Raw genomic sequence first — 15,522 nt, forward strand, 5'->3', positions numbered from 1 at the left:
AATTTGATCACACACATATTGTAACATGATGCTTTTCCAGTTGTGCTAATTGAGTTTAGTGCTATTATAAGGGATAGTAAAGCAAGAAATATAAATGGCCTGGAGATCTGAACTGTTTTATTGGGGGGGGGGTTAGCCTACGCTAGTGATGATGTTCCACTTGCTCATGATATTTTGTAAACAAATGGTCTGACATATAATTACAATGCAACTCCCTCATTGGCTTCTCTCCACGGAACATTCCACTGCACATGAGCTGTGTGATATAGCTATGGCCACCTCTCTCATGCCCAGGAACTTGGCTGGTTAAATAAGGTTATTTACTAACTTAGGGAATACGATGATTGACTATTTATTGTTCATGGGTAATGAACCAGGATAGATTAACCATTTCATGAGGAGAAAAAGTGGATTTTTCACAGGATACAGTGTACCTGAAAATATTCATATCTTATGCCCCAAACATACTCACGATTGAAAATGAGGGCACCTAATTTTCAAAATTTTTAGGAGGGACTCATGGCACCCTGAAAAACCCCAGCTGGATTTACTGGAACTATGTGCTCATAGTCCACTTTGTGGGATTTCAGAGTTTTTATTTTTTCCTGCTTACATCTTTGTGTTTTAACTTTGGGTGTAAAAATTGATAAAGTGTGATTATCTGTTACAATGTGCCTTCATTCTAGAAAGTAAAACGAGTAACTTAGATTTATTTTGTATTTTGATATTGTCAGGTAACATTTTCTAATTATGGACACATCTCACACTAATGAAGTTGATGGCTGAGTGAATTACAATATAACAAATTTTATATCATGTTTTTACTGTGTATTTTGTGAATATTCTAGATTGTCCAATTCTTTGATGGACAAACTCAGAATACCCCCAGGTTGACCTCTGGACAACCTGCAAAATCCTCAAAATTGACCATAGTTATTTATGTTTGCTAGCCATGTGTTAATGTTGGGGTAACATCAGTATTATTGCCTGTGTTTGTGAGCCACATATTAGTGTAACATCATTAATATTGTTCATGTGATTAACATACATGGACAATAATACTGATGTTACACTAACACATGGCAAGCAAAAACAGACAGTAAATCTGATGTTACACTAATACAAGGCAAGCACACACAAACAATACACATGTTACACTAACACATGCCTAGTACATATAGAAAATAATACTTATCTTAACTAACATAAAGCTAGCAAACAGAGACAATAATACTGATGTTGCCCTAGCATACACAGACAATTATACTGATGCTACCATAATACTTGCCTAACAAATATTAGTGTAACAACAGTAATATTTTTTTCCTATTTGCCATATGGTTGTGCAATAAAAATTGTCAATAATTATAATAAATAATAAAAACCAAATTTTGCTTTGAAATATATATATATATATATGTATGGCATAGTAGTAATAACATTGTATTGTAATGTCACAAACTTATCTGCTTCTAGTCCAACATTGATACTGAAAATAATAGAATACATGCTAGTAAAACAGATTTTTTCAAACTATTAAAATATGTGTTAGATACACAAGCCTTAGTTGATAAGTTTATGCTTTGTAACAGTTGGTGCTTGACTTTAAACCCTCTTTAGTCTGTAAAGAAGGTACATTTTATAAACTTAGTTGTTTGTTTTGGCAATATAGCAGCATTATACATAGAGTATAATAATAGAGTATACATACAAACAGTATCTGAATTGTCAACTTTAACTAGTTGAATAACGAAAAATTTTTACTGTTGCATTTAATTTCTATTTATATTAAAAGCAAAATAAAACATGTAATGCAGACTTCAAAAGAAACTCAGTGTGGTTTATCACTCTTGGTTAAACTTCTGGTTTTGCCTAGGAAATAGTATTCATTAGCAGATTTCTTCAGGATAACTTTTATTTCTGTACTTGGATTATATTCCAGATTTCTTCAGTACAACTTCTGTTTCTGTACTTGGATTATATTCCAGATTTCTTCAGTACAACTTCTGTTTCTGTACTTGGATTATATTCCAGATTTCTTCAGTAGGACTTCTGTTTCTGTACTTGGATTATATTCCAGATTTCTTCAGTAGGACTTCTGTTCCTGTACTTGGATTATATTCCAGAATTTTTCAGTAGGACTTCTATTCCTGTACTTGGATTATATTCCAGATTTCTTCAGTAGGACTTCTGTTTCTGTACTTGGATTATATTCCAGATTTCTTCAGTACAACTTCTGTTTCTGTACTTGGATTATATTCCAGATTTCTTCAGTAGGACTTCTGTTCCTGTACTTGGATTATATTCCAGACTTCTTCAGTAGGACTTCTGTTCCTGTACTTGGATTATATTCCAGATTTCTTCAGTACGACTTCTGTTTCTATACTTGATTACATTCCAAATTTCTTTGAATACTTCTGCATTTTCATTAAGTTAAAGACTCCAGAGTAGAGAGGCATTTCAATAATGCTATAGTTAATTTGTTCCAAAAGACTCCAATATAAATTAAGTTTTAATTTTATTTTTGTGTGAAATTACATAAAAATGAATTTTTTTGATTTCCCTATATCTTTACTTTTGATGTGATTAACTTCTAAAGATCACATATAAAAGCTCAAGGTCAATAATACATACAAACTTGTGGTCAGGTACTACATCATCAAATTCAAGACACTTAAATATACTTCTTTAATTACACTTTGGTTATTTGTTTCTGAGAGCTGGTTTTATAAGATATATATTATAGATGTGTTGAAAATAAGCTTTTATAATTAGGTTAATGCTGTTTGTAATTTTATGAAATATGTTTCAGTATGGAGAGATTGAAGAGATGAATGTGTGTGACAATCTTGGAGATCATCTTGTTGGCAATGTTTATGTGAAGGTAAGGTTTGAAGCTATAACTCCAAAAAATCAAATGATTTATTTATTTGTGAGAACTTACAAACTTCTGGACTAAGTCTAGTCCAGCATGTGGTAAACATTGTATTAGTTAGCCAAGAAGTTTTAGAAACATGATATTCTAACACTTATAACTTTAGTAATAGGTCAAATGCACTATTCTGTTCATTCATGCCTGGTTTTAAATCTATTAATTAATAGACTTTCTTTTATTCTTAACTCCTGTTCATTATTAGCCCTGGCTAAGATTTTTAAAAATTTTCTCTACTTATTGGGTGATTACAACTGCATATCTCTTACTGCTTGAATATGACATCAACCTTAAATTTGCACACTCTTGTATAAGTATTGTTAATGTCCTTGTGATAGAACCTCTATAACCCGAGCTATGTTTAGGATACCTATGTGGAATGTAGTATATCATTATAGATGTTCTAAATGTGTTTTAGATTGAATACTGATATAAATTGATATATTTGTTTTGTATTCATACTGAAAGATTACTTACGCTTGCACATATAATGTTACTTAACTTCTATCTCTAACAATAAGCAGAATGTGTTTTTATAATGTTTTCATTGGCAGCCTGCAATAATATGTTGCTGTGTTATGTTGCTTTGTTAGATTATACAGTTTATAATCACATCACATGAGAAGTGGTAAGAATGAAGTGAGAAACAGGTGATTAAGGTGGAACTCTGGATGCATCTCTACTGTTACCACATTATATAACTAAGATAATTTATTCATGTTTCTCTTGATAGTTTAAATCAAATATATATATATATATATATATGTGATATGTGGGAAAAAAATAACCTAATAATTTATAATAGATTTAGTCCTTGTATGATGCTTGGTCAAAATGTACTCATGAGTTAAAAATATGACTTAATGCAAAAACTTTGAGTACACAGTGGATCCAGGTTAGTAACCAAATGGATAACACTGATATGTTTGGTTGAGAAGTCTTTAACAAATAAAACTAAAATAGGTTTATTGAGCCTCACAGCTTCTACACGGAGCATATCCGCGTGTAATAAACCAAATGATGTTAAATTTCCAGCTTTAACCAGTGTGATAAGCCGATTACAATAAAACAATATCATGGAAACACTTGATATATCAAAGTTTACACCACATTAAAAGCTTGTTAGCTTCATTGCTTTACCTAGTATGATAAACTAGTTACAATAAAATAATATCATGGAAACAGTTGGTATCTCAACAAAGGTTATGTTATGTTAAAAGCTTGTTAGCTTTACCCAATGTGATAAGCTGGTTACAATAAAACAATATCATGGAAACACTTGATATCTCAAAGTTTACACCACATTAAAAGCTTGTTAGCTTCATTGCTTTACCTAGTATGATAAACTAGTTACAATAAAATAATATCATGGAAACAGTTGGTATCTCAACAAAGGTTATGTTATGTTAAAAGCTTGTTAGCTTTACCCAATGTGATAAGCTGGTTACAATAAAACAGTATCATGGAAACCCTTGATATCTCAAAAAGGTTTGCATCATGTTCTAAAAGCTTGTTAGCTTTACTGAGTGTGATAAACTGGTTACAATAAAACTATATTATGGAAACACTTGATATTTCAACAAGGTTTACATCATGTTAAATGCTTGTTACTTTCCCAGCTTTATCTAGTATGAGAAGCCGGTTACAATGAAACAATGCTTGGAAACACTTGATAACTCAAGGTTTACATCATTTTAAAAGCTTCTTACTTCCCAGCTTTATTTAGTATGAGAAGATTGGTTACAATGAAGCAATCTAATGGAAACACTTGATATCTCGAGGTTTATATCACTTTAAAAGCTTAATACTTTCCAAGCTTTCCCTAGTATGGTAGTTGGTTACATAAAAAAATATCGTAGAAACACTTGATATCTCAACAAGGTTTGTATCATTGTGTAATAGCTGAAATGTTTTTTAAGTAGCATTTATTGTGGTATAGGATATTTATATTCTCTTGACAGTGACAAGAAAGTATTAAAATGTTGGATGTTCATGTACAGAAGTTTGTGTGGACTAACGATGCATCTCCAAGATTTTAATGATACGTGACTTTATTGATATGTTGGAATATTTTACCAATTAAACATCAGTAATCTGTGGACTAATTCTGTACCATCTTCTGATATGTAGACAGATTTTAGTAAGTACAAACTAGCAAGTGACAGGATAAAGTTTCTCCATCTTTTCACAATCAATGTAGAAAACAACAAGCAATCCAAGTTCATTGAGTGTGAATATATGTGATATATAAATGTTTTTATCATTGAGTATTGTATTTTTTGTAAAATTTGTGTTTAGTTTATAGTTATTGTTTTTAAATATATCACATATTTATTGATAATGCATTATGCCTACCTCATCTGAAAAATTAACTGCATTGATTTATCACTTTTACAGTTAATAAGGCACATACCTTTTATCTTGGTTAAACTTAAGTGAGAGAACTCTTGTATTCTTCTGAACTTTGCTACTATATATTGATGAAAGTTAAAGTATTTTATGATCTAAACATGGTTTTGACAAACAGTATAATCCCTTTCATTTTGTCATTAACCCTTTGAGTGCATAACTGAATTTTGGGTGGGTTCTCAAAAAGTGTCAATTATCCACTAGCAAATGAAACTTAGATTTTTGACCTTTTTTAGAGCTTTTTCAATATCACAATCACTAGTTGCACTTTTGCTCGTTGACGTACGCACACATGGTACTAAGGCGGGAAATTCTGATTGTCGCACTACGAGGAAAAGTTTTTGTGACACGGGGTAGATCTGCTTGTCGTACCAAACATCTATAAATGTCAAGTTGAAAAAATTTGATTATAGAATCCAAAGGGTTAAAGTCTTTCTGAATGGAGAAAGAATTACTGACAGAAGTAATACTGAAGTGAATTGGAAATTCCTAGCTTGGAGAGCTAATGAAGGGCTTATAAAGAAATGGCTCGTATCTCAAACAAGCTCTCCCAGTGGCACAGCAGTATGTCTGTGGACTTACAAAGCTAGAAACTGGGTTTCAATACCCATGGTGGGCAGAGCACAGATATCCCATTTTGTAGCTTTGTGCTTTACTTGAAGCAAACAAACAAATTCTCAAGCAGACTATTTATTGGCAGAGACATTTAAGCTAGAAATGGAATGATTGTTGTTAACAAATGAAAAACAGTGTTACATTTTAAATCTTTAGGAGATCAGGTTAGTTATTTAATAGTTGTTACGATACTGTCATTTAAATTCAATGAGTAATTAGTTGTTATTAGATGGTTTACTATCTGCTTATTTAGTTCTTCATTATTAGGACTTTAGTCAACAATTTGAATGCTTTTAACAGGGGTATCAAGGTTGTATTGAATTGTGTGCTAACTTGACTGTGTTATTATTCAGATGGATAAGAAAGCTTCTTTTTCTCAAGTGGTTCATATCCTGTTTTTTCGTTATCTGTTCTGTTTTATTGTATGCTGTTCTTCTTTGCAATGAAGCTTGTCAGTGAGAAATCTTATATTCCAATGAACCTAACAGTGAGAAATCTTATGTCTCAGTGAAGCTTGACAGTAAGTAATCTTATATTTCCATGAAGCTTGACAGTAAGTAATCTTATATTTCCATGAAGCTTAACAGCGAGAAATCTTATGTCCCAATGAAGCTTGACAGTGAGTAATCTTATATTCCAATAAAGCTTGACAGTGAGTAATCTTATATTCCAATAAAGCTTAACAGTGAGAAATCTTATATTCAATGAAGCTTGACAGTGTGTAATCTTATGTCCCAATGAAGCTTGACAGTGAGTAATCTTATATTCCAATGAAGCTTGTCAGTGAGAAATCTTATTCCCAATGAAGCTTGACAGTGAGTAATCTTATATTCCAATGAAGCTTAACAGCGAGAAATCTTATGTCCCAATGAAGCTTGACAGTGAGTAATCTTATATTCCAATGAAGCTTAACAGTGAGAAATCTTATGTCCCAATGAAGCTTGTGAGTGAGAAATCTTATATTCCAATGAAGCTTAACAGTGAGAAATCTTATGTCCCAATAAAGCTTGACAGTAAGTAATCTTATATTTCCATGAAGGTTAACAGCGAGAAATCTTATGTCTCAATGAAGCTTGACAGTGTGTAATCTTATATTCCAATAAAGCTTAACAGTGAGTAATCTTATATTCCATTGAAGCTTAACAGTGAGAAATCTTATGTCCTAATGAAGCTTGACAGTGAGTAATCTTATATTCCAATGAAGCTTGACAGTGAGAAATCTCTTATTTCAATGAAGCTTAACAGTGGGAAATCTTATATTCCAATGAAGCTTAACAGTGGGAAATCTTATATTCCAATGAAGCTTGTCCAGTGAGTAATCTTATATTCCAATGAAGCTTGACAGTGAGTAATCTTATATTCCATTGAAGCTTAACAGTGAGAAAATTATGCCCCAATGAAGCTTAACAGTGAGAAATCTTGTATCCCAATGAAGCTTAACAGTGAGAAATTTTGTATCCTAATGAAGCTTAACAGTGAGAAATCTTACATCCCAAAGAAGCTTAACAGTGAGAAATCTTGTATCCTAATGAAGCCTTATCAAGAGAACTCATTTCTCAATGAATTTTAACAAACAGAACTGTTATGCTTCTTTGAACAATGCTACTATAATTGATGAAAGTTAATTTATTTCTATGTTTTGATTCAATGTAAACATGGCCATGGCTTACAGGACTGTCACTAAAGCCTTTATGGATGGTGAATGGAACCATGATGAACTTGATGTCAAAATGAATGGATGTCTAATTTCATAAGGAGAAGATGGGAATTTCTATCCTGCTAAACCAGTGAGGGGCTTATGGATAGATTACTAGTTATTCAAACAAATTACTAATTTGAAAAACTTTGGAACTTGATTGTTTGGACTTTGAAAATAACTTAAACAGCTTAACATTTTAAATGTTGAATATCCTGCTTATTCAAAATACATTTAAATGTACTGACTGAATAATGGAAAAGGAAATTATGAGAAAAAAAATGTTTTGATCATGTACAGATAAACAGTGTATTGTTTGTTTTCTTAAGATAACATTTAGTTGATAGAAAAAATTATTTGCAAACATTAAGGTAATTGAGCCAGCCAACTCTGGGTGATGCATACCAAAAGTTTATAAAAAAATATGGAAATGTACCCAATTTCAGGTGCTTTTTTATTTCCCTTCACAGGAAAAAATCCTTATACAATATAGCTTGTACACTGACAGATTCCAGTTGCCTTACAAAAAACTACAGTAACTGAGCCACATAATGGATCATCTTTATAGTAAGATTATCCTCATGTTTATCTTTAATATCCCTATAGTGAATGTCAACTTACATCAAAGATAATAAATACTCAATAACAGCAATAATGGAAGGGATGGGATTGTGAACCCCCCAATTGACGTGTCCCTTTTTCAAAACTATTATCCCACAAAGTTTGTTTGAGACTAGCCCAGCATCCTAGGAGTAGTTAGATAATGGACAAACAGACAGAGACACAGATTTTTGTGCTTTTTATATATATGTTGATTTAATCAAGTTTTTTCTTTTTGATGTATTGAAGTGGTACCATCTATGAATGTAGTTAAATACCTACTGAGGAAGGTAGTTTTACTGTAAGCTACGTAATTACTAGATTAGCATTACCTTGAAGAAGATAGTGAAATGGTTTTATTTGCATCCATATTTGTTTATCCTAGGGTTACTGGCTGTCCTTGATCCTTGTTGGCTTCTTACACACATTGTCCTAAACTAGTTATGCACCAAATTGGTTGAGGATTCAAGACTTTGTTGGTTAATGGGCCCCTAATAACATAGGAGCTACAAAAAATGTAAACAAAAAATACCATGATTATTACATTTAATTCCACACATTATTACTAGGTTGTAATTTACATAGAAAATGACTGCTTGCACCCATTCCTATTTTCAGTTTTTTACACTGAGTATTAAAAGTAGATAATTTGAGAATACTAAACAAAGTACTTAATACTTCTGAAAACATAGTTTTTGCTGGTGAGCTATAACTGAATATTTTAAAATAATTGGAGTGTTAAGTCCAAAATCTGTCTGTTGTACAGATCATTTTATGTTAACCATGTTTCAAATATATAACTTTCTGAAAATTACAAAAATTATTAGGCTTTTCATTTGTATTGCACCAGTTTAATATTTGTGTTAGATATTAATGACTAGCTTAAAGCTTTAAACGTCACATTAGCTTGTTGACTAAACACTAATGTTTTGTAGTTTCGACGTGAAGAAGATGCCGAGAAAGCAGTGGCAGATTTAAACAACCGATGGTTTGCAGGAAGACCTGTCTATGCTGAACTTTCTCCAGTGACAGACTTCAGAGAAGCTTGTTGTCGACAGTATGAAATGGGGTAAATTCTTTCATGTCTCTATGCAAAATTATTAGTGGTTGAAGTTATTTTTTGTGTATGAATGGAGGTGGGGTGCAGTAGAAATTATAAAGGGTGAAGGTTTGGAATTATATTTAAGCTTCTCTTAGTTTATATTAAAATCATTTAGATATTCCTGAAAATGGGTATATCAGACATTAGGTGAAGTTTTTAGATTTAATTTTAAAGCCATCAGAAGAGCTGTGTTGTTATTTTTGAGGTTATTATTATTATTATAATTTATGCAGATAGTGAAAGTAGATAAAATATAAATATTTTATAGATAAAATATTAACTGTTGTTGGGCTCTGTTAAAATTGAGTACAGTTAAAAGATTTAATATAATTTTATACCAGTAATAGAATATATTCTAGAATATATTTCAGAGGAAATAAACATTCTATTCTTTAAACAGTGTAAGCCACCCCGTTTTCTTTGATCATGTAGGTGTAGAAACAGCAACATTCAGAGGTTTTAGCTTCTCATAGCCTTTTGAAAAAAGTTAAAACTTTAGTATAATGCTTTGTGTTATTTTACTAAATTTCTACTCTATATAATTTTTATAATAAAAAATAATTAAAAACTATTACGGCATATGTGTATCACTCTGTAAGTTTTGTTGTATGTGTGTTAGATTTTGGTAGATATGAACAATCATTTTATTCCAGAGGTTTCTTTCAAGAAACTAAATATTTATTTCATTTTATCGTAGCCCCTTAAAGACGTGAGGGTGTTAAGGCTTCCTTTACAATACTGATATGAGGTATTGGTAAAGCTTTTTGTTCTTTCTACTGAGACCAGCACCATCTGGTGGTGTTACTAATATTTTGAGAGATGTACAAGTAAGAAAGGAAATCCCTCTAAGGTAGTTGTGATGATATGTCACAACTAAAGCTTTCTTTGAAGCAGTAGACAAAATAATGTTGGCCCATAAAATGATTTTATGTGTTAATAGAAAGAGTTGTTGGTTTAAGAGTCGTTTGCTGATATGGTGATTGCTAGGATATTTAGTGAAAGGTGTATAAGAGTAGCATTTTTTTTACCTTTCTGATGATGATATAAAAATTAATAAGCATTACCTGTTGTCTGGAATTGGAAACTGTTTTTAACATATAAGCTTTAAATTTAAAGTCCTCCCTGTAAAAGTAATGTTGGTATTTCTGTTCTTATAACAATATATATATTACTATAAATCGTAAGGCACTTTTGTATCTTTTCAAATCAAACAGAAGTTTTGTTTTGTTTTAACATTATAGGCCTCATGTTTTAAACTAACAGTATTTTGAAAACAGTTGGATTTTTTTATATTGTTGAGAGACGTTATAAATAAAGATTTTATAACTGGTGATTTATTATTAAAGAGAGTGAATTTCTAACATTTATTTTCAAGTTGTACATTTTAAATTTTTTATTGATTTTTTCAAGGGCAGTTGACGGCTTTGAGAAAATCAATTTATTAAAATTCTAAACTTAATTTTAATATATCACGAATGTACATTAAATGTTACTTTGTTCTTATGACTCTGAAGAGATATTGTAAGCTACATGTAAGAATAACTTATAGTAATACAAGTGTTTTTATTATTCGTGTTCATAGTGTTGCTTTACTGTTCATTTCCTGCTAATATAAAACAATAAAAGCAGGTTAAACATTCTTTCACAGTCATGGGCACATGCGTGGGACACACTATATAACCTTTGTTTTAACCTTGAAAAGTGTGATACTAACCACATGTGTGGAATTTTGTACCACCATGAAGAAATGGTATTCCCCATCAAAGTTTCCTAAGTTTATCAGTTTCAAGTTTCAAAAATTCAGATAAGTAATGAAATATTAAATGTTTTTATTGTGTACCAAAAAATAAGCCTAGCATTGGGAGAGTTGTTTATATATAAATGTGGTAGTTAAAGAGGATTTTTATGTTAAGAAAACCTGGAAATGTTCTTAATGATATCGTAATTATAAGTCTTATAGTGGTGTCATTCCTCCAGAGTTGGCTAATAACAACATTGCTGTTTCTGGTAAAACTTAAAAGAAACGTGAGAAATATGAAGAGTTGAGCCTAATGAACAGTGTTTTGTCATGTTATTAAAAACATTGGTTTTGAATACAAATCAATATTATTTTTACTAAAGCTTTAATTGTTAGAGAATAAAATTTTTTGAGAAAAATATAATCGTGTTAAAATGGATACTTTAAATTGGAAAAGGCTTTTAACAGAAGTATTTTTCACATTTCAAAATGTGACTGTTGCTGCTGCTTGCTTGTGAATAAAGTATGTGATATAATAAGCTTCAGTGGTTTTGTAGTTTATGTGGTACTTATAAATTCATTATATCTGTTCTGTATCTCAAATTTTAAGAAATGTCTCCAACTTTATTTGTCACATAATTAAAAGTTTAGTTAAAAATGTTACAAAATTAATTTTTTAGATTGTTTGATGTACTTTACAAGTTTCTGTTATTTTTATTATTTGTATATATAATAAAATTAACAATTAAGTAATAGAACACATAACTGCTAATTTATGAAAACTTTAAACTTGGTGGATATTAATTACTTCAATATCTTTAATTTTGATACATTTTTTGTAAAGAGTGAAAAAACTTTTTTCTTTTATACCTCTTAATAAGTAACACGTTGTCAGTACCACAATTTAATGTAGAAACATATTACAAAATTTGATGTATGAAGGTAACATAACAACAAACTGAACTCCCTTGTATCTTCTCAATCCTCAGATTGAGCAACATGTCCCAAAATTGGTAAGTCTCTGATTTTGTAGAAATTTTCTTACATATAGGTAATTTCTTGATTAAGTTTTTTTTTAATGTATTTGACTCTACCCATTGTACAATTAATAAACTTGAGAACATAAACGTTTCACTGATCTTTGGATATTTTTATTCCAGGGAATGTACAAGAAGTGGATTCTGTAACTTTATGCATTTGAAACCCATTTCGAGAGAACTCCGGCGTGAGTTGTATGGACGAAGAAGGAAGAGAATGTAAGATTATTAAGAGAATTAATATTAAAAAAATATCATGAAAAATGAGCCAGAGAAGAAAGAGAATAATAAAACGCTGTGTATAACATATTCATGTACGATATTGATATACTAGTCTGTACTTTTTTTTGTAAGATGTTAAATCTTTAAACTGGTAGTCTCTTATTAAATCAATATAATAATTTACCAGCTTTTCAGTCATTTAACTTTTGCAAGATGTTAAATTCTAAATTTGTAACTTGTTATTAAAATAATAGAATAATTTATCAGTTTTTCAGTAATTTTTACAAGGTGTTAAATCCTAAAACTGTAGTCTGTATTGAATCAATAAAATAATTTACCAGTTTTTCAGTAATTTTTACAAGATGTTAAATCCTAAAAGTGTAGTCTGTTATTGAACCAATAAAATAATTTACCAGTTTTTCAGTAATTTTTTTGCTTGCAGTTTTTTCATTAGCTCAGTAGAATAATTTTCTTTGCATTTGCTTTTTTTGGTAATTTTGAGACTGGTGTATAAAGAAAGTAGTTTATATTTGTGTCTACAGAGGAAAGAGCTGATATAAAAGTTCAACTTTTTTAATCAGCATTTATCTTTTAATATTAAGGTCCCGTTCCAGATCAAGGTCTAGGAGTTATGACCGTAATCGTCGTTCTCGGAGTAGAGAGCGGAAGCGCCGAAGTCGAAGTAGGGAGCGAAGGGACCGGAGGTCTCGAAGTCGTGAAAAAGATCGTAAAGACAGAGAAGAAAGAGTAGGACGTTTTTGAAAAGATGGGTGAATTTGACATTCCCCCCTCCCCCCAATTTCAGTGTAATTTTTCAAGTCCAATCATTTGTAAAATACTATAGCAGTTGTTGAATTATAAACCCCCGATTCTTATTTTCAATGTTCTTTAAATGTAAGATTCTGAGTGAATAAAATAAGCATTTGACATCTTAGAGAAACCTGTAATAATGTTTCTGATTTGTTATTTTGTATAAACTGTGAAATAAATTGACGTGTGAACTTTAAATTTAACTATAAAACCTAACAGTATCAGGGATTAAAAAAGATCTAATGCAGAAAACACCAAAAAAAAAAGTTATAATTTTGTCAAAAGAAGATCAAAATAAAAAAAAACACTTCAGTATGCATTTACAAAAGAAGAATAAGACAACTAGAATTTTTTTAATCATAAGAGTTGATTTGAAAAAAATAATAAATTTATAGACACCAAACTTTTATTATGATTTTTACATTTTTATTCACACACAAGGAATGCCCATGTTTAAATATATGTTTGATGATTTTTCGCTGTAAAAATTTGCAGTCAGCATTATGCATTTTACAGTTTTAAAAAGAAACTAGTTTGATCGATTATTAAAAACATTTAGATTGTTGTAGTAGTAGCTTAATGTGTCATTACACGGTTGTTTATGTTCAGTCTATTGTGAAACTTATGTAAATGTAGTGACAAAATATATGTGTGTGTGTTTTCTCTAACAAATTCATGCAAGGTGATTCACTAAACAGTTAAATCTTAACTTCCAGTTGATTTTATAATGTTCATTTACCTAATGTTATATCACTCACCTTATTGGGAGTAAGGTTTTTGTGATGTTTTTCTACTGATATCAGAATATTTACTGTGATTCTAGAGAAAAAATATTCTGCTGATGTCTTGACTTGGTTCGTACATTTATATTTTTATGGAAAAAAATTATACTTCCTTAAGTATTTAAGCATCTGATATTGTAGGTATTAAACATGGTGTTTAGTGGTAAGTTTAAGACTTGTTATGCTAAAACTCAGGGTCAATCCTTGTGGCAAGCACAGTACAGATAGTGCATTATTGTGTAGCTTTCTGGCAAACCAAATTAAAAATAATTAACACCAGTGTTTATGTTATAAATTTTCACAAGATTGTTGATTAACACAAGCATTCATTACAAGCATGTATTACAAGCATTCATCTTTGATTAATTGCAATACTGCTTTAGGTTATAGATTCAGTCCCAAGATTGTTAATTAACAAAGAATTTTTATTGCAAAAATACATCGTAGATTGATTGTAACACTGCTTAGGTTATAGATTCAGTCCCAAGATTGTTAATTAACAAAGAATTTTTATTGCAAAAATACATCGTAGATTGATTGTAACACTGCTTAGGTTATAGATTCAGTCCCAAGATTGTTAATTAACAAAGAATTGTTATTACAAAAATACATAGTAGATTGATTGTAACACTGCTTAGGTTATAGATTCAGTCCTAAGATTGAAGATTAACAAAGAATTTTTATTACAAAAATACATCGTAGATTGATTGTAACATTCCAAGATCTCCACTATATGTGTTGGTTCACTACACAACCAATGTTCTTTATCAGTCTGATAATACAAAACCATGTAATCAAGAATACACTGCTTTTAAAACTTTCAATTATAACTTAGCATTATAGCTTTATTTTCACTATTGTAACAAGTCCATCTAATCATTAAGAAGAATGAATTTATTATCATCACGGTTTTTTCCATTTATGTTGATTGTTGTTCATCAACATCGTGAAGTCCACACACCATATTTGCTGGGACAGCTTGGTCTAGAGGATAAATAAATTGGTATTAATCTTTAGGAATGTAATGTTTCAGATAACTGTTCATCTTTTGGTATTTTTTTTATGTACTATTGCCACCACCTCTAGTGTAGCAATGAACCCTTACATTCGTGTTGTTTTTCCTATTACAACATGTATGTGAAGAACTGACTAGAAATTTGGGCAAAGTCACTAGTTTTCATAGGCACCTCATCATCAATTAGTGGGATTAGTGAATTGTAGAATTCATAGGGCACCACATCATTAATTAATGGGATTAGAGAATTGTAGAATACATAGGACACTTCATCATTAATTAGTGGGATTAGAGAATTGTAGAATACATAGGGCACTTCATCATTAATTAGTGGGATTAGTGAATTGTAGAATACATAGGGCACCTCATCATTAATTAATGGGATTAGAGAATTGTAGAATACATACGACACCTCATCATTAATTAGTGGGATTAGGGAATTGTAGAATACATAGGGCACCTCATCATTAATTAATGGGATTAGAGAATTGTAGAATACATAGGACACCTCATCATTAATTAGTGGGATTAGTGAATTGTTGAATACATAAGGCACCTCATCAT

The 15,522-nt window shown here is 30.6% G+C and overlaps 2 protein-coding genes across 4 annotated transcripts in view; one reads left to right on the forward strand and one right to left on the reverse strand.

Annotated features, from left to right (window-relative positions):
- Positions 1-13,298, forward strand: part of LOC106462836 (splicing factor U2AF 35 kDa subunit-like) — a 33,956-nt gene extending 20,658 nt beyond the window's left edge. The window contains exons 5-9 of one of the 3 annotated variants that reach the window (XM_013922803.2): positions 2,813-2,884; positions 9,188-9,321; positions 12,082-12,105; positions 12,253-12,348; positions 12,954-13,298. In XM_013922803.2, coding sequence (XP_013778257.1) covers positions 2,813-2,884; positions 9,188-9,321; positions 12,082-12,105; positions 12,253-12,348; positions 12,954-13,113 — 486 coding nt within the window. In that variant the 3' untranslated portion in view covers positions 13,114-13,298. The other 2 variants (XM_013922811.2, XM_022390395.1) reach the window with 2 other exon arrangements.
- Positions 13,299-14,523: 1,225 nt separating this feature from the next.
- LOC106462787 (persulfide dioxygenase ETHE1, mitochondrial-like) overlaps positions 14,524-15,522 on the reverse strand; it is a 24,576-nt gene continuing 23,577 nt past the window's right edge. The window contains exon 6 of the mRNA XM_022390373.1: positions 14,524-14,927. Within this exon, the coding sequence (XP_022246081.1) occupies positions 14,863-14,927 (65 nt within the window). The 3' untranslated portion in view covers positions 14,524-14,862. The remainder of the gene's footprint in view (positions 14,928-15,522) is intronic.

The sequence above is a fragment of the Limulus polyphemus genome, unplaced genomic scaffold, assembly GCF_000517525.1.
Source record: "Limulus polyphemus unplaced genomic scaffold, Limulus_polyphemus-2.1.2 Scaffold48, whole genome shotgun sequence".
Classification (NCBI taxonomy): Eukaryota; Metazoa; Arthropoda; class Merostomata; order Xiphosura; family Limulidae; genus Limulus; species Limulus polyphemus.